Source organism: Tyto alba, unplaced genomic scaffold, assembly GCF_018691265.1.
Source record: "Tyto alba isolate M040663 unplaced genomic scaffold, T.alba_DEE_v4.0 Super-Scaffold_26, whole genome shotgun sequence".
NCBI classification, from domain to species: domain Eukaryota; kingdom Metazoa; phylum Chordata; class Aves; order Strigiformes; family Tytonidae; genus Tyto; species Tyto alba.
The window spans coordinates 10,517,046-10,542,945 of NW_024881300.1; the positions used below are offsets into that span (position 1 = coordinate 10,517,046).

Sequence of the window (25,900 nt, forward strand, 5' to 3'; positions counted from 1 at the left end):
TGGTTGATGCTCATTAGCATATGATTTGGGTGTGATCTAGTGGAGCCAGTTTTAAAACTTTGGGAGAGATTTGGACAGGACTTGGATCATCACAAAATGTTAACTTCTAAACTTTTAAACTTGTTTAGGGTCGTATCACTGAGGTTGCAAATGCCAAAAAAATTTCTGCCAGAGTTCAGTTGAATGGGAAGAAACATGATTGTCTTTAATTAGGACTGATAATTGATTTCTTATTTTTTGTTGTATTTGGTTAATTTTCCATTCAAAAGAAAAATCTCTAAAAATAATCAAGGCATATTTGTTCTTTCCAATATTGACGTATCTTGCTATTTGTGAGTGTTCTAGGCTATCTCTATAAGGAATATTTTTGTTCTGACACTTCTGGAGGGATGAATAAGTTTTGGGTTCTGTCATGTTCACGGTGGATTGCACCATATTTTAACTCTTCCCTAAAACTCCGTTAGTGGCAGGTACTCAAAGGGACAGTAGCCTGTTTCTACCTGGAGAAACTACTCTAGTTGAAGAAATGAAGAATGCAAATATAAATTGAAAGAATACATCTAAAAGTCTGGTCAGGAGTGTTTTTAGTGCAATCTAAGGCAGTTCAGTTCCCAAACTACACATAATGGGATTTTAACACCAAACCTGTTTAACCCTTTTGAAAGTTTTTTGTTATAACAGTGAAGTTCTAGCTCAAGCATTAGACAAAAAATCCAGAAAAATATTTCTGAGGAGTTATTTCCAACTTTAAGCAAAAACATTACCCTTAGAGATTTCCTTTCCTCAGTGTGATCAGATTGCCAGTTTGACCCTATTAACCAGTAGTTAGATTACTAAAAATACAGCAAATTTGTTGAGTAAGAGAATTCTTCATTGAACTTCTGCAAAACTTCCTTCTGTTTTTGCATAGGGGAAAGCTTGGTAGTGCAAGTTAATGAAAATTTGTTTTGAGAGAAAGGTTCAGTACCTTTGTGTGTCATACAGTGAAATTGCTAAAACTGCTGGTGAAGTACAGGAGGACTATGCAAAGGGGTTGGTCCCTTGGAGGAATTTAGCATGACTTCCATCAGTTCCTGTGCTGTCAGTGTGCTTCAGCCACGTCCCTAGTACACCCCGTGCTGGTGGGAAAGGTTGGTTTGCCATTGCTCTGTCAAATGACCATGCTGACCAAAGTCCCTAATAATGCCAGAGGCATTATCAACTGATGTTGACAGTTTACTACTAACTGATCTTATGTTGCTGGTTGTCTGCCATCAGAAGACAGTCAGATGTTTAAAAAATTTGATGGCTAGCAATTTCTGCACCACACATGAAAGGCAAAGAAAGATCTGGATGCATACCATCTCCTATCTATTATTCTGCTTTGCCTATGGTCTTATGATGCATATTTTTTCAGGGAATATTTTCAATAATGCTTACTGATGTAAAACATTCTCAGCTAGAAGTCTTGCAAAGCATTATCAGAATAAAGATAAATGTGTGGAGAATCACTGTGTTTGGTTTCATTTATTGTAATAGCTGTGGTTAAAATGTAGATCATACTGCTGTTTTTGATCACAGTCTTAATTCCAAAAATTGCAATCATCATAGATGGATTATATCGGCATCTTTTCAAAAAATGACAGAATATTTTTCTGTGCTGTTTTTCCCTAAAGAAAATTTGAAAGTGAAGAGGCAGAAGTTTCAAGCAACGTCACAACATTTAGTTGTCAAACTATGAATGGAAATTGCCGTCATAGGGATGGTGTGTTTACTCTCATACTTCAAAAAATCTCTGGTGAAAGTGGATAGTATATGAGCAGTGATTCAACGTAACTAAAACAAATATTAATTGCAAAGAACTCTGGAACACAGAGAAGGAATATGTTGTTGTTTGATGAACAGCACTCACCAGAGCAGTACAGCAGGTGATGGTCTATCTAGCAGTTCTTTTCTGGAATGCAGTTCCACTGATCTACAACACTCATCAGCATCCTGTCTGGTACTTGAGCTGCCTTTCCTAAGTTGCATCTGCCCATCATTGTTTATTTTAAATACACAATGCTAATCTCATGCAGTTTTATGGTAAAACTTGGTATGATAGCAGTATAGAGTTACTGACTATTAAACAGTGACAGGTTTTGGTTGTCTGCCCTTTATTAAAATATTTCAGCATGTATCAGCAAGCTCAACTGCCCAGTAGGCAACAGGATCCCTTTTTTGAAACAAATACATATGACCCTTGTGACTGGGTATGTATCTGTAGGGAGATACTACAGAAATCTGTAGCCAGAAAAGAACCAGTACTAGTAAAATTGTTGAAATTACTTCAATTTTTGTTTGACCAGTTTATACTGCTGTTCATCTTTTTTCAACCCCATACATTACTTTGTTAGGTTGGCCAGTCCCACTGTAGACAGCTTTCAAATATAATCAGTTGCAAGCCAGTTTGCTATGTACCAAATTCTGCGTGGGCTTGCCAGGCTATTGGAGTGGCTCCCACTAGTACCATCCTGAAAAGGCATGGAAACATGTGTCTCCACAAATGCAGTACCCTGCATTCTCAGAGTTTAAATTAGTCTGTTCACTGAGATGGTACTTATTGCATAGTGTCTCAATGTAAGCTAGTAACTGGCCAAAATCAGAATCTTAAGACACTTTGACTTACAGGGTAGGAGTTTGTGTCTAAACAATCTCTATAATTACCTTGATGCGTTTGTTCAGATTTTGTCAGATTCAGAGATTTATTTTGTACATATAATTCATAGGCTGTTTTGTCTCAACAGAGCAAGGTGTTGAAAGTTTTAGCTGTACAAAGTGTTTATCTGGTCTGGTTAGTGTTTTCATCCTATATACTGCAGGTAGTTTTACTACTGTTCGGAATAGTGAAAATGCAGTGAAAAGCTGGTGTTCCTCCATATGCTGTTGAATTATTCAAGATGTACTTGTGAAACTTCTGTCTCTTCCAGATGTGACTCACGTTTGTCATCCTCTGGCTCTAAGAAGATGTGTATTAAATAAGTATGTCCACTTTGAAAGATATGTTACTGCTGAGTCATTTTCTTTAAAGTCAGTGTTACTTTGTAAGGGTTAGGTTTCCCCTATTCTCCTTCCCCTTAAAGATCTTCTTTCCTGCATATCTTACCTTTCTGAGATAAGATTTCCTTATGTCAGCGTTTAATGTCACGTGATCATCATCAAGCTAGTAATTTCATGTTGGTGAATGTTGCGTGATGGTTACAGAGTGGTCATCGGTTCAGAAGGCACTGATCAGGCAGGGTACAAAACATTGTATTCACAGTGATGGGAATCACTCAGCAGAGTGGAGACTAAAAGGCTGTGCTTTGTTAGAAGGGCATTCAGTACCTGCTGCTGCTTTGGGATATGTGGGGGAACAGGTCAATCTCCAGGAATCTGAAATAAGGAGGATTCACCACCGCATCACTTTTTCCTTGCTGTCTGCTCTAAGATTCAAGAAATTCTTTTAAACGTTGTGGTGCAGAAGGCTAAATTACAAGACTAGACTCTATTTGCTTTTTTCCTTCTTATCCTCAGCTGCTTACTGCTAAGAATTTTGTTTTATAGAAACTGAGCCTGTGAATTCATACTTAAGATCGTGCTATATGCTTTTGACTGTCTTCAAGAGGATCAATCAATACCAAACGCATTTGACTGATTCCAAATATTATACTTTTGCAATAGTGTGTTACAAATTCAGTCCTGGGATGGATTTCATTGCATCATTATCTGCAGACTTCTGCAGCCAGATGTGTTTCCTGTACCTTACCATACACTCAGTGGGACCATCATTCAGATGATGTTCTGAATATTTCCAGAACGTTTTACAGTATTTCTGTTTTCCAAGATGGTCAATAGTTAAGACTGGCCCTCACAGGCATGGCAGAACTGCTCATCAGAACATTTTGACTGAATTTCAGATAATGTTCATGAGGTAGAGGAGCAGTGGCTGCTGTGCTGGCAACAGAGAGAGAGACAGACTAATTCCAGGGCAAGGCAGCTTTCAAAATCAAGTGAGCATCACGTGACTGTATGTGTATAATTTAAAAGAAAAAGAAAAAAGCTAGAACTTCAGCACAGCCTGTCTCTCCAGTATATGAAAAGTGAAGCAAATAAATACGGCCCTGAATACACTTTTTAATTTTTCAACACTGTATTTTGCCAACTTTAGTTCACTCTGTTGACTATTCAGTCAGACCATTTTTAAATTAAAAAGGAATACATGGTTGAATTATTTATTAAACAAAAGGTGCTTCCATGCATGCAGACTACCTGAGTTTTGAATTTCTTTTACTATTGGAGTTTGAAGAAAGTGCATTGCTAATAAGTTAAGAGATGGAACAACCCTTCTTCTTCTAAAGTAAGTCTTCCTCTCTCTCTGAGGCAAGCCAGTAAGCTAACTTGTGTCTGTCCAGTTACAGAAGAATGCCTGGTGTTGATTCGAATGTCTAATTTTGACCTTAGTGTGAAGTTGTTTCCTCAGTTTGGTAGGCTCCATAGAGACAAAATGTTCTTGCTTTCTGGAAGAGAAATGTGCTTGCAAATAATTTAGTCTGGATTATCTCATAATTTTATAGATGCTCCTGATGGGTTAAAATATGTATTTTCTGGTGGATGAATGTGGAGAAACTGTAAACAAGTGGAAGAAATCTTGCAAAAACTTTGTACTGTGTTCCCATCAGCCTGTATGTCCCTCAAGGTTACCAGTTCACCTTAGGGGGGTGATAAGTACCTTCTACAACTACCTTTGCTTTGCTCAGTCCCCATTACTGCCTATGTATCAGTTTTCCAGATTTGTGCACAGCCAGTGTTTCTTGTATTTTTGGAGGAATGTGGCTTCCAAGTGCCTGATCTTTTCTTGTCCCCTTCCCCAGAAGAAAACAACTGCTAGCTTCTGACTAGACCGTCTGGACTTCAAATCCCTTTGGCTGATGGTCACAGGGAAAGCACTCAGAGGGGCCTTCCATCACTCTGGGAGCTGTGGTCTCCATAGCTTGCTTAAAAATTTGTGGGCTGTTTTACCTGGTATTGAAAGAGGAATTAACTCACTGAATCTGAGGGAACATCTGTCTGAGAGGTTGATATTTCTCATCACTGATGTGGGACTTGATAACTATCTAGGATTATAGTGATATAAGAAGTGTGATGCGCTGCCAAAGGCCAGCCATGGCAGCAAAGAGGCTTTAGAGGAAGGTTGATGAGACCTGCCAGGACTCTGAAGAGCTACCAGTCACACTGATGTGTGAGAAGGTGGTTATGAGCCTGTAGCTTTCCTGTGGAAGGAAAGCAGTGAGCAGTAGCAAGTGGCTGGGCACACCCTGGCTTTGATAGCTACAGATGGAGACCTAAAAGATTGCAGGGCCACAGTCCAACACCAGCACATGTAAAATAAGGCTCAGGATTTAGATAACTCTGTTCCAGCATACTGACGTGCATGGCCACAGTCCAACTCCAACACATGCAAAATTAGTTTCAGAATCATTCCAGCATACTGAAGCCTATGCCTAAACCAGTTACTGCCACAAGCTCAGCTAAATCAGGAGAGAACGTTCAAAATAGTATTTTTTCTCTTTTTTTACCAGGATAGTTTAGATCAAAAATTTTTGTAGTAGAAAAGGGCAACTGGTTTATTGATATATCAGCTCCATAGGCAGCATTTAATATTTTTATAGCTCACAAATAACATGTTATAGTATAAGTGTACTGTAAGGCTATTTTACAAAACATGGATACAGGTTGACCCAGTAATGTAGTTTTTGAGATACATCATTAGTATAAAAAAATTAATGAGCCCATTCATATAATACCCTGTTTAAAGACATCGTTGTCTCAGTATGCCCACAATACACTGTTAAACCAATGAGGAAAAAAAGGTATTCAACAGTTAAAGGATCCCTTCTCAAGATTAGAAGTAATGAATTTAATCAATATTTTTACGTTATAGCAAAACTCATGTAATTAGCATATTTTATTTATAGAAAAAGGGTACTAGTAAAATAGATTCAGCAGTTCAGAGTTGCTCATAAGTATTTCTTGAAGTACAGCTCATTTTTTGTGAAATGGGGAAAGAAGTTGAAAATTATACTGAAGTGGCATGTACCAAAGAAGTTAAATGGGAGAAAAATTATTTACAGAGGTATTTGTATTAGCTCAAAGCAGTCATTTAGTTTGAAGGCAGCACTGGAAAGTAAAAAGTAAGAAAATACAGATACTGGAAAAGTCTATACAGTTGATCCAAGTGTTGTAACACACACTGTGACATTACTCACTTTTTGGAGACTGTCAGCACCTCTGTAATCAGTAATCTGTAAATGGAATGACAGTCTTTAATTCTTTCTCATTTTGTTGAGGGCGAAATTAGTAATTTAACTACCTGTATAGTTGTTTTTATGTGACTGATTCTATTGTTGGTTTCTTTCTTACTGGTGTCTACAGAAAGACGTTCCTGTGACATTTAAAATAATTTACATTTTTCTTTATTAGAATGAATATTTATCAAATCTGATGACCTGCTACTGGCACTTCTACGCTGATTTTGTCACCCTGTGATAAAATAATAATAATGAAAAGAGGTTTTCTTAGTCAATAGTATGCAAAAACTTCTCCAACACCTGATGCCCTGAGAGCTACTTATAACATAGGCGAGTCTGCAGTTCTGACTTGAAAAAAGGATTTGTTTGTTTTTTGGATTTGTTTAAGCCCAGCAACTCAGGGTGAAACTTGCCTAGTGTAGTTATTAAATATTTCCATACAAGTACTCTAAAGATTTTAAAATATATTAATGGATTTTGAAAACTATGTGGAGTTGGGTGTTAATTTCTTACTTTTAAAATTTCACAGACTCTGTGTTGTTGGGCATTTGGGAAGAACCTAGATAAAATAGGTTCAATACTCTTCCACCCAGATTAACCATCTTTCCTACAGTTTACTGACACTGTCTTGGATTTCCTTCATAATGTAGCCTGTAGACTGTACCAAATGGTTCTGTTTGTCCCACATGTAGTTTAGGAACAAGATAGAGGTCATAATGAAGTACACCTTACCTGTTTGGTTTATAGGTATGTAGAGGTGCGAACATGGAAGAAACAAGGTAAGTGGAAGCAAGGCGGCAGCAATATATTCATTCACAGAAGTCTAGTTAATGGTTATTTTAGTTGATTAGCTAGCAACTTCATTTTCTCCCTCATGAAATTGCCTCCACAGATCCTTACTTCTGGAGCTTAATCAGCAGTAGCAATCCATCCCAGGAGTGGGAGATCAGGAGTACTTAATTAAAGAGGGACTGTAAGGCAACTCTCCCAAATTGGATATCTGATCTAGCCTTGGCATCAGGAGAGCAATGCTAGGTAAAAGTGTTTATCAAGCTCCATGTAGCCACTCTGCAAATCTCAGAGATGGGAATATGATGCAGACAGCCTGTAGAAGCTGCTATAACCTGAATAGTATGGGCTTTAAGGCCATCTGGTACCTGAACACCTGCCTACAAATAACACATACAAATCCAAAAGATGGTCCAGTTGGATAGCTTCTCTGCTTAGATTCCCCACTGGAATTTTCTCCAAAAGTAGTAAACAATCTGTATGAAGTGAGGAAAGACCTCTTCCTCTCTCATCAGTAATCAAGTGCCCATTTCAAATTTAGGTGACAGGATCAAAACTAACACAGGTGAGTCAAGGGTTTGGGTAAGAAAACTAGTTGGACAGGCTTACATGAGAATCACAGACTGTTGTTGGCATGAACATTTGGTAAAAACCTAGAATAGTCTGTTTTAAGAAAAGGAGGAGAAAACCGAGGAGAGTATGTCATACGAGGGTTTGGGAGCTAACATTGCTATCAGAGGTATAAATGAACACCAGAGTAAATTTTGAGGATAGATGACAAAGATCATTGGCAAAATATCAAGGAAAGATACGTGAGTACATATGTAAGCCCAGTATTGCTGATCCAAAGAGTATCTGTTCTGCTTGTGAAGATACATGTTCTGGACAGAGAAGTACAATAAGGTGTTCCGGCAGCTCAGATGTGCACTTCTGAAGAAAGCAAGAGCAAGCAGAAGCTCTTCACTGAGAGTAACTAGCATTGTATTCCAGATAGCAAACAGGCCCATCGTTCTGATAAATGACCAAGTACAGCCTCTTCTAAAGCATCCACTTTTCCTTTGGAAAGACTATACAAGTCTAGTGGAATTTCATGAACCTTATCTGGAAAACAGTGATTTGGTATCTGAAGTGGTTTGATCTAGACAATAAAATTAAGGAAATGGGATTTCAAAGCTGTGACTTTGGAGCAAAAGAACTGCAAAGCCAGTAAAGGAGTTGGACAGTGGAAGAATATTGCATGTGGAAAGCTCAGGAAAGAAGATAGTAGGATTTTGAAACAAACCAGCAAAAATGGTGCTAGTGGGAATGACGTAGGGATCTATGGTTATTTGCTGCAAGCTCAGCTCTCATTAGGTAGCTGGAGGTTCCAGGATCTAATGGTGATACCATAAAAGTGAAGACTGTTTAACCAAAGGCAAGCACTCTCATGGCCATGCTCTGTGTATTTCTGATGTTTGTTGACTTCATTGAAGGACTGTGCACAGCATAAATTGCAACTTACACCTTGGTATGCATGTGTGTGTAATTTCAGAATAGCCTTAAAAGTCATGAGCACTGGACAAGGATGAAGTTTGGTATCCATACATGTGCATATATTAAAAAAAAATCTTCGGCACTCTTTTCAGTTTCATTTTGATTCAATTTTATCAAAAATAATATTTCAATAATATGCTAAGGTTCTGATTCAAATCTAAATGTTGAAGTTTCATTTAATTCCGTAGGGCTGGAGAGGTACACAGTAGCAAGATTAAAGTTTTAAGCTTACTTTCTTCTCATCCTGAGCTAAGAATATGTGTGATGGTTTGCAGGATAATGAAATTTAACTGTGGTCTTCTTGAGGCAAGGACTGCATTCTGTTGATTTTGTACAACTGAACTCAGTATCACGGATTAATAAAACAATAAATATAGAAAATGAACTATTTTGTGTTTTATTAACAATTTGCATCTCCTATAGTATTTCATTTTAAATAAGTATAAAATCATACTCTCAAATGGTAAGATGTAATTGCTGATCATGTATCTCTTTGTTCCAGACACTTTTATAAAAGTGTATGTATTATGTATGATGTGACCTTCAAATGTCATGAATGCGTTGTGCAATAAACTGTCAATATTTGTGGCTATAAGGTACTAGATGACTTTTACAATAATTGGAACAGCTTTATTAAAAGCTTGGATCACTCAGCTGGTTAAAGAGAAAGACACAGACCAGTGTTCATCTGGGAGTTTCCTTCTGCCAACTGTTAAATGAAAGATATTGTAAGGTGCTTAAGATGACTTATTTCTTTAAAAAAAAGATACAGTTAAAAAAGTCTCATGGAAAAAATGTTCTCTCAGAAAATCATTCTTTTTTCAGTATGCTTAATTTCCAGTCCAAACTGAGCTCTGTAAGTCAATGGCAAGTAACCAACCCTGTTTTTTAAGTACTGCATCAAATTTTCTGTGTTTTTTGGTCACATGATTCCTCAAACAAATCAGGCAGTTAAAACGATGTACTCAGAAACTGTGTTTGAACTTTGATTATCTTAAAAGGTTTTAGAGTTTTAGAGCAGTTTGAAAAGTAAGACTGCTAAGAAGTCCAAAACAAAAACTCTGTAGGGAATTTGATTAAAATGAAAAAAGAGGGTGAGAAACATTTTGTGATAAACAAGAGCTTAATTTTTGTTAAGTGTCTATTGATGTCTCTTTGTGCTGTATATACAGCCTCTTGCATGTTTCTCAGAATACATACCACAGTGAAAAGCATTAAGGTATAACCAACACTTGCATATATGCAGTATTGTTGTGCAAAGTGCTTTGCACCCATGGAGTGTGAAAACTACCAATCTTCAAGTGTGTTATGTGCTCCAGGTATGGGCTTAAGGTGTGTATGCTGCCCCCAAATCACCAGCCTACCAATCACTAAGAAATTTCTTAGCATATTTTGGCTCTATTTCTCTTCTGCTTGAAATACTGCCTAGATAGCTCCCCTGTACCCTGAGGTATTGGCTATGACTAACATTTGCCCACTTCTAAATGTTGCAAGTCTTACCTCATATGAATGGTTATGGGCATTTTACTTCAGTTTAATTTAAACTGTATTTTAAATGTAAATCTGCTCTTGCACAGATTCATAGCAGAGGCAGGGGAGTTTGTGCCTTTTGTTTGCCTGTGTGGTTCAGAGGGCTAAGTGGGAAGTCTGATGTCAGAAGCAGTATCTTTATATTTACCAGTGGAACCTTTGGTACAATCTTTATTTCTAATAATACAAACAATGTGAATGCTGCTTTCTCACTAGTAGGTCTCCTTTCCAATTCTCTTCTAAAATAGCTCTCAGTTTAAACAAATTCTCTGCCAATCCATATTAATGCCTAACAGTTTAAGATTCCCATATATGGTCATTATAAAACCTAAATCCTTGATGAAACAATAGAGACAGCAAGTTGTTCCTGACCTAAGACATTAGTAACTCTTTCCGGAGGCCTAAAATATAACTGTAATATTTAGTAATATTAGACTCTTTCATTTTAAGCCATGAGCTTCACTAGCACAAAAGTATAGTGACATCTCCTAACAGGATTCTAATTTTGAATTCCGAGCTCTGGGCCAGATTCTGTTCTTATTTACATCGAAGCATACTCATTGAAGATACTTCAGGTAGCTAGAAAAATATGGTTAATTATATCCCTAATTATATTCCTATTTTCCACTATTTTCAGTATTATTATAGCTTTCTCTAAGGAATAGGCAAGAAAGGTAAAGCATGTCTTCCCAGAAACTTTGCATATCCTATACTGCTTCCCAGGGAATGAGGCGGTTGAATCCAGGCATACTTGCATAAAGATGGCAACAGTGACAGGATCAACACACTGAATATCTTCTAACTCCTTTATTGACATTAGATTCAGGATATAATTTTTTCTGCCACAAGATGGTCTAATCTGGGTGTTTTATAGATCATCAAAAAATAATTGTGGTCACTACCATTTCTCTTTGTACCATGTTTCATTAACTTTTACAGTCAGTTCTAAAGAACTACAAATATTTTAAATTTCAGAAGTATATGAAAACCTGGGATAACATGCAGCTTTAAAGGCTTCTGGCCACATTTTCAAAGGGTTATTTAATAATGTCTGAAAAATGCACAAGAGCAAACACTTAACTTGTGTGATTACCTTTTTTCCGAGTTGGTTACCTTTTCCATGTGATTGCCTGTTTTTGGCTAATTTGACAATCCTTGTGTCGACAAATTCCAACTGACTTCGTTGATAATTTAGTCTGCATGAAAGACTTCAATTTAGCTCCTTTGAACGTGAAAGTACCTCTTTGTGAATCCCTGCACTTTCACGTATGTGCAGCAAATAATTACTCTGGTAAAATTTATTGGACATGTATGTAGATGCTCCTTTGAAAACTTGGCTGCTAACAGGACTGAAGTCAGTGCTGCTACCTAACCAACTGAAAACAGGTTTCTTTTTACAAAAGCAATCAATCCTTTTCTAGATTTACTCATCCCTGACAGGTAGACCAAGCATACAGAACATATATGGAAATTTCAAAGAATTATTTTTCTTTTGCTCTTCATATGACCCGCTAGATAGCTTCAGCTTTGAATACACAGATTCACTATCCACTTAAATTTGTCTTCTCTTTTCTAGAAATATCCGCTGAAGTTGGCACTGTGCCTCTGTAGCATCTATCTGTGTGCCGAGGGCACTGCCATCCATGGCAGTGGCTCATTTCTGGGTAGATCATATCTGATACCTAGTAAGATACCTGCTGTAAAAAAGGGTTCACTGGTGTGTTTCTCACTTTCTTTTAACATGATACTGTAAAAGCGCTCTTGGCTCAAAACTGTTTAGGGGATTATCTGGCTCTCTGGAAATTTCCTTTCCGGGTACTGAGGGGATGTGAAAGCAGCCTGCAACACTACATGGGTCATCTCCATGCTAGGCGAGGAGTGGTGGCTTTTTGTCCCTTCTCTCCTGAGAAGTGGGCATCAATCTGCAGAAGGGCTAGTCCTTCAAACACTGATCTTATGGATTGCTTAATTTTAATTTCAGTCTGTGTGGCAAATAGATTTGCTCACATTTTGGCCAAATTTGTGCTTGGGTTATGTGGCTAATTGCCACTTTCTGATACAGATGTTAAAGTGAGCTTTCCTTTCCCATGAGAACATGCACATAGTTAGGTACTGAGTATAGCGGAGGCATGGTACACAAGACATGTCCCTGTCATAGCACCCCAGAAGCTGCTTCATGGCTGAATCCCTGTGTCCTGTGCCATGGAACGGTATCTGCCTGCCCAGCAGGTGCAACATACGTAGCAGCTGGAGGTCTCACAGCTGTTGCCTTCTCCTTGTACTGACACAAAAAACAGTTTCATATATAGTACTGAATGTTGCTTTTTGCACTTCAGTCCACAACTGCTGCGGTGAACAGATGCTTTCAAAGTGAAAGTAAGGCTCATCAAAAGTAAGTTCAGAGACAAGACTCAGAAGCCTTACATCTAGCATGTACATCTATACAATATTCTATATTCTGTTCTCTTATTTCCTGCACTTGAATCAGGAAAGGTAGGGATGGGCAGGAAGACATTTAGGATGCAGACCTGCCTATAATGGAAGTAAGTAGTAAAAAAACCAGTCTAATCTCACATACATCGAGTGCACATCTTGTAGACCACATAACTCAGTGAACCACAATGTCTGTAAAATAAGTAACTGTTCTCTTTCCTTCCTGATCTCTTATCCTCGGAATTGAGCAGCCCCAAAACCATAGCCCAAATCCCAAGTAAATAATAAATTGAATTAATTTGCTGGGGCTAATCCTTGTTCTTGAGGTCTGTAAAACATTACTACAGTTTTGCACAGTTTAACAGAACTGAGAGTTTCTACTTAGGAAGGAGTTCTCAACAGCAGGAGAAAGGTGACATCAGAGGTGTAGAATACATGATTATTGGAAAAGCTGAAGATTTATCATTCCTCACATACACTGTTGGCATAATCTATATTCACCAGTTTGCTTCTTAACTTTTTCCTTGCTGATCTCTTCTTTTTCTCTGTCACTTTTTTCCCCCTTCACTTTCCATAGATTGCTTTAAGAGACCCAGTATAAAAAACCTGTGGTAGCAGAATCAGTGACACTTAAATGCATTTTGAAGTTAAGCACATTTTAAACTTAAGAGCCTTGACAAATAGGTGTGATTTGCCAAAATGGGGCCTTAATAAGAAGTTGGGGTAGCATTTGATAGTGAGAGTCGGCAGCCTTGAACGTATCTTTTCATTGTTTGAAATAAAAGAACTTAGATGTAAAGCTGCTCATTCAGGTAGTGATGGCCTCCAGCGCTTCGGTGGGCTTTGTAGGCAGAGGAATTCAAAAGAAAACCCCTCAGCCCAGCTTTAAAGTCTTAGGAATGCTTTCACTGTGGGAAGAAAAATTCTTCAAGGTAAGGCCCCTGTTGGAGCAAAGCGTTTGGAGCTATCTACTGTATGTCTACTTAAATCTAAAAGAAAACTCTTCAGACCACCCACGTCTTTCTTTGCTTCATTGTTGTTTTCAGTTTGCTTTTTCAGAGGGATTAGTGCTAGAGTAAACTCCATCGTCTCGCTGCCTTGAAAAAATTCAATTTTGTGTAAAGTGAAAATTAGACTCTTAAATCTGCAAAGCGAGCTGTTTATCTTACAAATTTATTCTTTTTTATTGGGCCACACATATTCTAGATAGAAAGATAAAAGGCAAATGGATAACAGGCCATCATTTAGAGTGACATATAGCAAAACATAACTACTAGACTTATTCGGTAAATTCCTCCTGAGTGGCTTGTTAGCTTTATCTATATATTTATCTATAATGCTCATATAGTGTTTATTGAAAACCAAAATAAAATCCTGCAGTTTATCATCATGCATTCTGTATTTTGCACTTCAGAAAAATCTTTTCGCACTCAGGAATTCATTTTTTTCCTGAAGCAGCTTAAGACATGATTATATACAACTTTTGAGGAGAAAAAAAGGGTAAAGTCTAAACTCGTTAGGGAGATTGGAACTATAGACTAGTACCTATATATGTTTTCCTGGACTCCTAAAGACAAACTCCTGTAATATGTTACTTTACATACTTGTGAATAACTCAAAATGACAGTTACTAGCTTTCTAACTTAAATATTGTTCTTTAACTCCGCAATCTAAGAACAATCAGAAAATGTTAAGCAAGAATGTGATGTGAAAACTAGCAGATTTTACCATTTGAAAACTAGCAATAGCTTGATTACATACATGACTAAGATAAGCATTTATGTTTTGGTTTTGTTTGTTTGTTTGTTTGTTTGTTTTTTCTAAACACTCTATCATCCCCTTCTTTCAGCTTTAAGCAAAATAGTTTAGAGGGACCATTTTATAATAAATAATGAAATGCCTGTTAGTGTTACCTTTTCCAGAAATATGGTATTTGGTCTCTGCTACTGTGTGAGTAGTTTTTATTAGAGACAAATGTTTAAGTCTTTCTTACGTTCCATCACTTCCATTTAAAAGGCAATGCTGTGTAAACTGCACTATGTTTCCTGACAGCTTTAGTTGCATATCAAATGGGTACAGACAGAACACTTTTACTCAGTAGCTTATGGTTGAAATAATCAAGACTCTGCATGCAGATTTTAACTGTATGCTCCTCAACTCGATATAACCCCGAGAGCCCAGCTTTTGCATAAGGGTGTGATGATGTGTCCATGTGTATACATCCTCTGTAGCATGCCAGTAAATCTGGTTCAAAATTTCAACATTTGCTATGGTAGTTTTTGGTGAAATCATGAATTGATACATGTATGTGATATTACATGACTGTGTAAGTACAAGATGATAGAAGAGTCTCGTGTGGTTTGAATAATGACTTTTTTAAAATGCCCTACATTTCTGCAATTTTTATGTCAATCTTTTGTAAGTTATTTTGTTCATAGCCTGCTTGGATAATAGCAACTTATTCAAGATGGCTGAGAATGACTGTTTCTTTATATCAGACAAGAAAAGAGATGTCCATCGTATTATGATGCAAAGAATAACTGTAGCTGTGAACACTGAAAGAGAAAACTCAGGAGCTGTGGGTGAGAGGGAGAAGGAATTCCCCCTCATCTCACCAATTTTTTCCTTGCTTTTCCTGTGATATTAGGTCACTCACTAGTCTGTTTGTTGTAACTCCAGTGCTGATATGTTGCAGAAGGAAGTTGATTAGCTTTGTGTGTAGACATTGCCACTGCTGTTGGACCCCCCTGTCACTGCAATTCTGTTATTTTGGAAGGTTTTAATATACTGATGCAAACTTTTGCCCTCTAAAAGCATACAGATTTTCACAATACTTATAATTTAAATAGATTCAACAAAACAACAATCTAAAACTTTTTGGGCAAAAATTAATAGGAACTAAGCAAAAGAAGAAATCAAACCAGCTGCTGACACAGCTGTTTCTTTTCTTGTATAATTCAGTTCAATATAAAGGTACCATATGCTGCTTAAAATGATGATAGGAAAGATGAAATAATTTAAGACAATAACAAGAAAATACGTGAATTGTCAGCATTCTGTCAGATTTAAAGAATGAAATAGACAGGTGTAGTATTGACATGTTTAACTTTGTGTTGTGTTAGCAGTTTTAGTGAGAACAACTCCTGACATGTGCTGAAGTGATGTGAGAACATTTCTGTGTTGCAGACATTGGAGAAGAAGCTGGGAGATCTGTAGGAGTCCAGCAGCCAGCTTTACTGAGAGACAGGAGCCTTGGTTCTGCCATGAAAGACTGCCCATATTGTGGAAAAACTTTCAGAACATCACATCACTTAAAGGTCCACTTGAGAATACATACAGGTGAGAGGAACAAGTGAGCGGAGCACTGTCGACACATGCCACGTGTGTGTGGGGGTTAACGTAATATGTGGCTAGGAGCCTTAATTCCCAGTGTAGATTTGGACTCATTAGTTGGAGAAAGTCGTTTGAGAAAGATATATGACAGTCTTAAATAAAAGCACAAGGAATGTGTTGTTGGATAAAGACCACTTTAATAGAATCATCTTTTCCCAGTTGAGGTTATTTCTGTCTCCTTCCCTGCTTCATCACTGTTTCCTTCAATTACCCTTGTCCTTCAATAGGCATAAGCCTATTGGTTTCAGACTTAGTTATACTAACTGCTTCAAAGGCCTTCCTTAGCGTCTGCTTAGGGATTCCGTATGTTTTTCTCAGAGTTACTATTTTTGTTCCATTTAGCATGCTCATTTTTAACCTCTCACTGTTCATATGAATACCCCAGTTTCATGGATCTGCTTTTGCCTTTTTCTTTCTTTTTTTTTTTTTTTTTTTTTTTACTAGAACTTACCCGACTTAGTACTTGTAAAGATTGCTATGTTTTGCACCATGGTAAAACTTAAAATGTTTTATTTTAGTACAATCACAGCATCTCTACCCTACAGAGACTTACTACTAGTCTGTATTCTCACTTTATTTTGGTATGTCACTCACTGGGTAGATTGCTCTTAATACTTGTAAACTATAACCACTCCATGTAAATTATAATACCTTGTTTGCTTAGAAGTACGTGTATGCCTGGTAAGGTTCCTGTACAGATACTGTATGTGTTTAAGAAGATTTACGCTATTGATAATTAAAATCTGGCATAAAATGTTGATATCCTCGAGTCCTGTTGACATCACTAGAAATTCTATATGTGGCCATTATGATATTGTTTTCTTCCAAGTCTTAGATGTCACAGTAGGCTTTGGGAGAGTATGCAAAACTGGAGATTTAGGATAGTTCTCTTTGGAAACAGATGTAGTGGGCACTGTAATTGTGCAGTCATTTTCTTTTTAAACCATTTAAAATGAATTTCAGAAGTTTACTGCTACTTTTCTAATTGATAGGTAAAATAAATTGCATGAAGAAATACATTCCAGTGGTACTTTCTACTTGAAAAACTTCACTTTTAATTTTTATTTCACTGATGTACCAGATAAGCAGTATTCTCCTCCCTTCCCAAAATCAGCAGTCATGTTTCTCTTATGTGCTTGTGCAGATATGATACTTAATGTTGGGTTTGCAAATGTAAGGCCTGATTTTGAATAATTGAAAATGAAGGCTGAAAATTATTTAAAGAAAAGATTTTCTTTAATGAGATGGGAAAGTTTGGTCATTGTATTTTTATTCTTCATTCTTTGGATTGTGGAGTAGGAGTATACCACACTGCTTTGATCTGAATTTTAAAATTTAGCATCCTAATGTAGGTTTTTTTGATTGGATTACAAACCATTTAGAGAAAGAATATTCTTTTCTGTGTGGTGGAATTTTGGAAAAAAAAAAAAAAACACAGTAAAACACTATTTGTGTGCTCCCTAATGTAGTAAAAGTAAATAAATGGTAGTTATTTTATTGGAAAATAATCTTGTAACTATGAGGTTTAAAAAGTTTGACATTTTTAATATTGGAGATGAAAGAAAAATTCTTTAAAATAACCTGAGGATACCCATCTCTCCCTTTTTCTTTATTATATAGTGGTCATTTTGTTCTTGTTTTAAAGATGGCAGTGACTATGCATTTGATATTTGTGGCTTAGAACTAATGGAAAGTAAATTAATTGCAATGGAAATATTCCATAAAACTTGCATATTAAAACTGACTAAACAGAATTAAAACAAGAAAAAATAAACCGTGTATAAAATAACAAAAAAAAGCACAACACATCATACAGACTGTTGAAACAACATTTGCAATCTATTTAAAAATCATTGTAATTTTAAAATAGATGAAGATCAATTTCCATAAGGTTGAGAACAAAGTATTTGTAAAAAATTACAAGAGTATATTTAAATGGAGCAATGTTTTACATATTGGAAATAATCCTAATAAATATTATAAAAATGTAAAACGTCAAATTACTAGAGTTATTAAATAAAAATTAAGTTGCTATCCAGTAAATGGAAATTATGTAATAGATACCAGTTATTAAACAAATATTGGTTAGCTCATACTTACCAGGGACAGTTTCCTGCCTTTTATGTCACACTCTGTCTTTATTATATGCCTGGATCATATAACTGACTGATAAAAAACACTTTACTGTGTTTCTCCACTACATTAACTCAATTACTGTTCTTGTTCTCACAGCACCTGTTTGTTAGAGATGAGCTCAAGCAGTTCAGCAGAAGTCAGGTTCCTTCGAACATCTGTGTGTTTGGAGGCACACGAGTAGGTTGGTTTGGTACGTGTGCCAAGACAAGACCCAAAGTCTGATCCAGCCAGGAGGTGCTTCTGTGGCAATTGGCCCAAAAAAGCTAGAGAAGGTGTTTATTCCTCCACAAGAGGAGGAAGCTGTGCTCTGTTTTGGAAGAATTAGCTAGTGGCTTGGGTTGCTTCTTTTTTCCATTGGATATTTCATGGTTGCAACCTTCTCCACACTGAGTCTCATTTTCTATGTAATTTTCTATCACATAATAAGCTTCTGAAGGAAAGAAAAAAAACCCAAACAATCAAAGTTTTATTTAGCATGCTTAGTTGAGTCCCAACACACAATTGTAGACGATTTTTCTTCTTATCCAATTCAGTGATATTCAGCCAGGAGGAGCTTCAAGGGAAAGATAGTAAGATATGATTTTGATTGTTCCCATATGATAAGAAGAAAATGGCGTAATTATGTGAAATCAGTTTCTCCTCTTTCTTGCTCTAAAAACAGTTGAAGGATGAGACAGTTCTGTAGTATGGCCCCGAGAGAAGAGAGGAAGGACTATCAGGGCAAAATGCTTCAAAGCCCCAGGGCTCGGGGAGGACAGACAGAACTCTCATAGCCCTTCTAGATGACTTCTTCATGCTGACCAGTGAATAGAGATGGGCTGTGTGATCCTTCTTCTACTTCAACTCACACAAATGTACTGTGTGAAGAGACACAGAAACAAGGGCAAAGAATGTACATGCACCAGTAGTGCACAGCAGACATGGGTGGACTGGCCACTTTGTGATTCAGCTTCCTGGTTATAAAATAATATATAATACAGCTGACAAGGTTATAACACAGAAAGCTTAGAGATGCTCAGGCTTTGTGAAAAATAAAACCATCTAAGTATCTCAGACCCTAATGTGCCATATGCAGATGCTTCCAGAGTTTCCATTTTTCCCCTCTGGGGGCAGCAATTTAAGGTTCCTTCATTCAGGGAGCCGAGCATCTTCTTTATGTTCTTGAGCACTCTCAATTCTCACTGAAATCAAATAAAGAGGTGTCATTTTTACTTTACAAGCCTAGGCCTTTGGGACTGTACAGAAACAGTTAAGTGTGAAAAATTCAAATGTCTTATGTTCTACCTTTGACAACACATTATGCAGAGACTGGTTTCGGATTAGCTCTGTCACCTCATTGCACCTTGCATTAGCATTCAGAAGCTACTGCAGGTGTAGACCAGTCTGGGTTTGTGTGGTCATTAGGTGCTCAGGTATATTCCCAGTATGACTGGCACAGTTAAATCCCTTGAGTGATGAAAAAAGAAAAATGTGCATGAGCAAAGTAGAGCCCTGAAGAAGGTTTGGGTTGTGCTAAACAAAAGAAACATAAGAAAGAGAGTGTTAGGAAATAAAAACTTAGCAGGACCATGTCCATTGACTCAGAGTATGTTACGATATGTATGACACACATCTTACATGTATTAGCTGTATTATATTTAACATTTACAGTGTTACTGCATTTTCCCTTGGAAATGTGACTAGCCAATTTTAAAACTTGCTTAGATGAACTGATGAAATACAGTAAAAATGGTGCTGTTTTAAATGAATTCAATTCACATTTTCTTCCTAAAAAAAGACTGCCTGTTGCCATTCTCTGAAGGCGCTTGTAGTGGGATGAGCAATATGAATAATTAAGGAAAATGGGTATGTGTGCTCCAAGAGGAGACAATTTTGGTATTGAACATCCTTTATTCTTACATTTCTAAGATGAACTAAAAGGACTTTTCATTTCTCTAGATTTCTCTAGATTTCCCATCCTTAACATTGTACAGCATGCCTTTTCTCTTGTCTTAATGACATCCCAAACTTTTGTTGAAAATAATTGATTGAATTTAAATTTCCTTAAAAGTTTAAGAGGTAATGTTACAGTATAAATTTCCTACCAAACACTAAGTAGGGAAATATCCATTAGTGAAATTAACTACAGTTTCTAGGTAGCTAACAATGTGCAGTATACAGTAGGGCATGGCTAATGAACACTGCAGTGGGTGATATTTCATTATACAAATTAATGCTCACATTTTAATGGGAAAGTCACATAATGAATCTCAGCTTCAGTGACAGCAATTAGAGACACAGATTGTCCCCTTCTGGACAAGGCACTGTTTAGCAATAAGCAGCTGTGTAAAAAGTCTTCAGGTTTACAACATATATATGTGCTTTGGGGGAATTAGTGTACGGTTTATATTAATGTACTGAATCTTCCCAGCAAAGTAACAACCATATTTATCTCCCTGCATTTTAACTAAGTAAAGACATGTAAAAAGACTAAATAAATATTGCAGATGAGATATAAAGAAAGGAAAATATTCAATTATAAAACTTTATAAAAATTAAAATATTTTATTGTAATGCCTAGTGCACAATTGAAAAATCTTTAATAAACTGAGTCAGAAGCATCAAAAGTCTGTCCTTTTACAGGGCAGGGGTAGTTTCATCTTATATAATAGAGCAAAATCACTAGTAAAGAAAGAAGTTAACTAGTATTTCTGACTAACAGATTAATTGTGTGGTGAAACATGTGCAGGATCCAAAAATAATCCTACAGAACCTTTGATATTCCATTTGGTTTAAAAAGTGTGAAGTGAATGATTAGAATGATAAAAGAAATTACCGTGTAAGAATAGGCATAATAATGAACTAATTAAACCATACAGCAATTCATTTCTAAAATATCTACTGCACAATGGATAAAATAGGTTATCAATAACTGTTTCAATGGTAAAATAAAAAGTGCTGGAAAATGTTTTCAGTATTTTCATTAAGCAGTATTCTCTGGAATTGTAAGATGTTTGATTTCACTTGCATTGCATGAAAGAAAACTATAGCTTGCTTAGAAATGTATAGGATCAAATGGCAACTCACATTGTCCCTGATTGACTGTCAAAACCCCACTACTGGCTGCCAGAGGATTAGGTGTTGAGGTTCTTGTACTGATGCACAGCCCTTGCTGTACTGAGGAGCAGCAATATGAGGAGCAGAGGGGCATACTCCACAAACAAACTCCTTAAGAAATCTTATTTAGAAAGGAAGGGGGGAGGAGGGGGAGCATTGAGTGGGGAAGAGGAGTCTAGGGTGCGGTACAGATTTTTAAGAACCTGTATGTTAAGTATGAAAAATGAATACAGAAGCCCACAGCACTAAATATAATTAGATATTTAAGAAGTACAGAGATTTGATAAGTGAAACCAAATAGTAAAAAATATGTATATGGCTATTAGGTTTACGGAGAACAGGGCAAAATTCTGTAGGTCTGGCAGGTTTAACAATTGGCATCTTGCTAATAGTGGACAAGAATGGATAAAAGATTATCAACCATGGTATAGAAGACTAAATACTCTTCTGTTTTGTTCTCAGAAGGAAGGATGATGGTTTTTATAAGTATTTTCCAATGATACAGTTTTGCCATTAAGTAATGAGGCTGTTGCTCTGTAGCCCACTATATTTTAATATTTTTTAGAATGAATGAGACTCAATAACTTATAGATAAAGTCTTAAAAACCCTGGCTGAAGAGCTCTTCAAATCATTAAAGTTCATTTAAAAAAACAAATCTTGGAACATGTAGCAAGTTCCAGAGCACTCGTAGTAGTAAAAAAGCTCTGGCTATTCTACTATTTCCAAAAAGAAAGAATATTAAGACCTTGAAATTATAAATGGACTACCTTGACATAAGTTTCAGGTAAAATTACAGAATGAATTTGTTAACTTTTTAAGAATTGGTTGCATAGTTAATTCAATTTTATTTTATGAAAGTAAATATTATGAAACTTCTGTCAAGGCTTGTGAACATAGCTTGTTCTATGTGACAATCCCCCCCACCAAAAAAACCCAGTACCCAGAGACTGGGTCATAAACTGGCAGTTCCACGGTGGTTCTTTCAGCTGGTTCTTTCGGCTCCATCTATTTGGTATTTCATTGTTATTTGGATGGGTATATAAAATCACTGTTGATAAAATTTACCAATGGCACAAAAATGGTAGAATGCTAAAAATCATGGGGAGACACTGATTAGTCACTTAGTCAAGTGGTCTCTTTTCAACAATATGAATTTTAAATCAGCAAAACATAAAGGAACAAATACTAGAGGCGTTGATGAAATGGGCCTAGGATTATGGTACAGAAGCAACAGAATATGAGCTGTTAGTTGATTGCTATAGCTATGGATGTAAACACAGTCTTGGACTGTATAAGATTAATATCAAGTTGAAATTTCAGCAAAGCTGTAGTGGGTAGCAATAATTTAAGATGACACTGAAAAATTGGGAAGGATGTTCCACTCAAGAGTGAGAGAAGGTGAAGAGGTGACTGGTACTAGTTTGCCATCTGCAAGTACCTTCCTTAAGAAATTTTTTTTTTTATTAAAAAAATCTGTTTAATCTAGCAGGGAAAAATGTAGCAATGTTCAGTAGTAGGAAGCAGGCTCTGGACAAATTCAAGCTAAAAATGAGGCACACATTTTGCGTAGTGAAAATACTTAACCAGTCAAACAGTTTATCTGGGGCGTGTTGGATTCTTCTTGATTGCTGTGATTGAAACAGAGTATGTTTAAACTAAAACAAGTAAGTTTTAGATGGGTGTAATGATTTGATGCAGGAATTATGGTGTGAGGGTCTCTGGCCTGTGTTGTACAGCGGATCAGACTGGACAATCATAATTGTCCCTTCTGGCCTTAAAAATCTGTAAAACTATTTATAATCTGGCTGTGGTCTCCTTGCACAGCCCGCAGCAGATAATTCCTATGACTAGTATGATCAGATTGCGTTCTGAGCAGGACTGGTGATGGCTTGCATAGATTATACATCTGTGTTCTTTATACAACCTACTGTTCAAATAGACCCGTTTCTACTGGGCAACATGTCTGTTTCCAGCCACCTACCAAGCTTTTGTACAGATTTTACAAGCAGCCTTGAGTTTTTATTGTTTTACTGTATCCTGATATAAAATAGTTCTTGTGAGATGTCTTGTGTCTTGTAAACCAGAACGATAGATACATCAGAACTGTGATTATGTTGCTCAGATAAGTTATTCTCTATAAGATGATTTTGGTTTGTTTTGGGTTTTTTTAAATTGTATACATGAATATTCTTTGTGAAAAGGTTTGTGGGGATGCAAACAGGGCCAGAGAATTGGCAAGATCAGGATGGTCATTGCCTTTGTGAACAATGAAAAATGACTCTTGGATATGAAATGCAGAAAATTATTTTGAAAAAGTCATGTTCCCTCACTCCTACATGGCAACGTTAATTTATGTGAACTAATATTAAGTGTTAAATAACTCATCCAGACACTGCTCTTGGCAATATTACCAGAGCAGTCTTTACACTAGGATGAATTCTCTGAAACGTTTTCTCGAAGTATGAGATACAAACAGGTTGTCTTCTAACAAGAATCACAGCTTAACTCTCTTGTCCCCTGTAGTATTCTTTGGACATATACTATTCTAGTTGCTGATAGAGTCCTGGAAATTAGGGGTCCTTTGGCTTTTCTGTTGAAACTGGCTTGGATTTTGGTTAGTTTGGTTGAGGTTAGGTTGGGCTTTTTCCCACAGCAGCTTATACATCTGTTTTACCATTTGTACAGGGACTTAAGTAGGGCATAGCTGGTTGCTAATTTAAATGGATGAAATAGCATCTAAATATCTGCACAACTACAGAATTTAGGAAACACTGACACACTAAATTTAAAAGATTAAACATGATTTGCTCCATCCTACTCCCTTCTCCCAATGTCTGCCCTCAAAAATAGCAGCAGTTAAGATTGCTTTGAAGTAAAATAGTCACTGCCAATATTTGGATCTAAAACAGAAGAGAGAGGTTTTGAATAGTTCCCTTTGAACAATGTTATTTGGCCAGTCCTGTAGCGTAAAGGTGGCACAGCGTGTTCCTACATTTTGAGTCCAATTTCAGACCTTCAGCTTTAGATCTCATTTCTAGCCATGCAAGAGGTGGGAGCACCACAGAGACAGTGTACCGAGGCTAGGAGAGATTTGAACTTTTTATCACACTGCCTCAGTCAGTGTCTTCTTTCAGTCCAACACTTACAGTGTTGGTGGTGAGCTGAGTCCAGATCTCCTCTGCTGAAAGGAAGCTCACTCAGTGGAAGGGCCTTCAAGCGGAAAATGTAATGACTTCAAGCCTTAGCAATTCAGAATAAAAGTATGTTGTTGTGCCCAGTGCTTTAGACAGAAGGTACTTTAGAAATACAAAATCTTACTAGTATTTCCTCTAGTTAGCATATTGTAACTCACTTGTACCCATTTTTACATACACTTACTGCTTTGAAGAACTCCTGCATGTTTTTAGCAACATCAGCACAGCCAATACTGCAAACTTCTCCTCCTCCCTGCAGAAGTAGTTATCCAACGGTTGACATAGCGCCTGCAATGCTGCCACACACTTTTTAATGGTGTCACTTGATGTGCAATGCAAACACACTGAACTATCATTAGAATAAAAGGAAGTGCTCAATATAATTGTGTTAAAGATTTCCGTAAAGGCAAAGGGGATGCTGAGGAAGAGCTTTTAAATTAAGAGGAGTGAAAACTCAAAAGTGAGAGCGTTTAACCTTATAAAGTCTGGTGCTTGTTTTTCACTAGTCTGATTACTTCTTAGGCAACAATTGAAATACCTAAGTTGTGTCAGAGGTCACTAGTGACTGTTGACAGTAACTGGTAGGACAGACATCAGAATGACAGAAAATGGCTCAGAAATACTGCAGTATGTACATGCTGTAAAACCAGCATTAATATTTGTCCACGTTCTGACTGGCAGCACAGCTGTCAGAGCTTGCACACTCCCGAACAGCTCAGCAGAAATGGAAAGAGCCAGCCAGTGTCTTCTGTCCCCTTGTCCCTACCCTAAAACACCTGTGATGGGTGTGTGTGTGCTCAGACTCTCACCTGACACCAAGGAGTCCCAGACAAATTTGATCTGTCTCATTTTAGTGATCCTTGCATGTTAGTAGGAGCTGTTTGCTTTTGCCCAACTCCCACTGAAACACAGCTCCCACTTCTCGTTTTTGGAGCGCCAGAACTTAATTAGGTGATTGTGGAAGACTCAGAACTTGCACTGAAATATTTAAATGCGATGTCTTCTGTTAAGCTGTGTTGACCCAGGCCTAAAGCATGAACCATGCTAATTACTACCTTTTTCTCTGCTGAACACCTCTTGTTTGAGGTGCTGAACTTTTCTCCTCTGAAAAGGTCGATTAATGTGGTTGATGTAAAGCTCTCATGTCTCACCGTTTAACTTTAGGATTACATTATGGATTTAGAATTTCCACTGCCTGTAATTTACTTCAGCCCAGTCTGAATTTCAGCATGTATCCAGCTACTGTTCATGGTCAGTAAGCCTGCTTGCGCAGTACTGTATGGTCATCTGAGCGTTCTGGTGTTGCTTCTCATTAGTAAATTCCTGCAGTCAGCCAGAGGAGCAGCTTCCCAAGCATTTACCAGCCTTTCAGTTGAGCCTGTAGCTTAAATAACAAAAGTTTGAAAGGCTTTCAATTTTGTTTTAAGTAGATTTGAGGTTATTTGAAAATGGGTAACTTTCCATCTGTTTTGGTGAACTACATCATA

The 25,900-nt window shown here is 37.0% G+C and overlaps 1 protein-coding gene across 4 annotated transcripts in view; it reads left to right on the forward strand.

Annotated features, from left to right (window-relative positions):
• The window catches only part of ZNF536 (zinc finger protein 536), a 352,630-nt gene that overhangs the window by 198,699 nt on the left and 128,031 nt on the right, over positions 1-25,900 (forward strand). For all 4 annotated transcript variants that reach the window (XM_032987164.2, XM_032987165.2, XM_032987166.2 and 1 more), the window contains one exon: positions 15,780-15,932. In XM_032987164.2, coding sequence (XP_032843055.2) covers positions 15,780-15,932 — 153 coding nt within the window. The remainder of the gene's footprint in view (positions 1-15,779; positions 15,933-25,900) is intronic.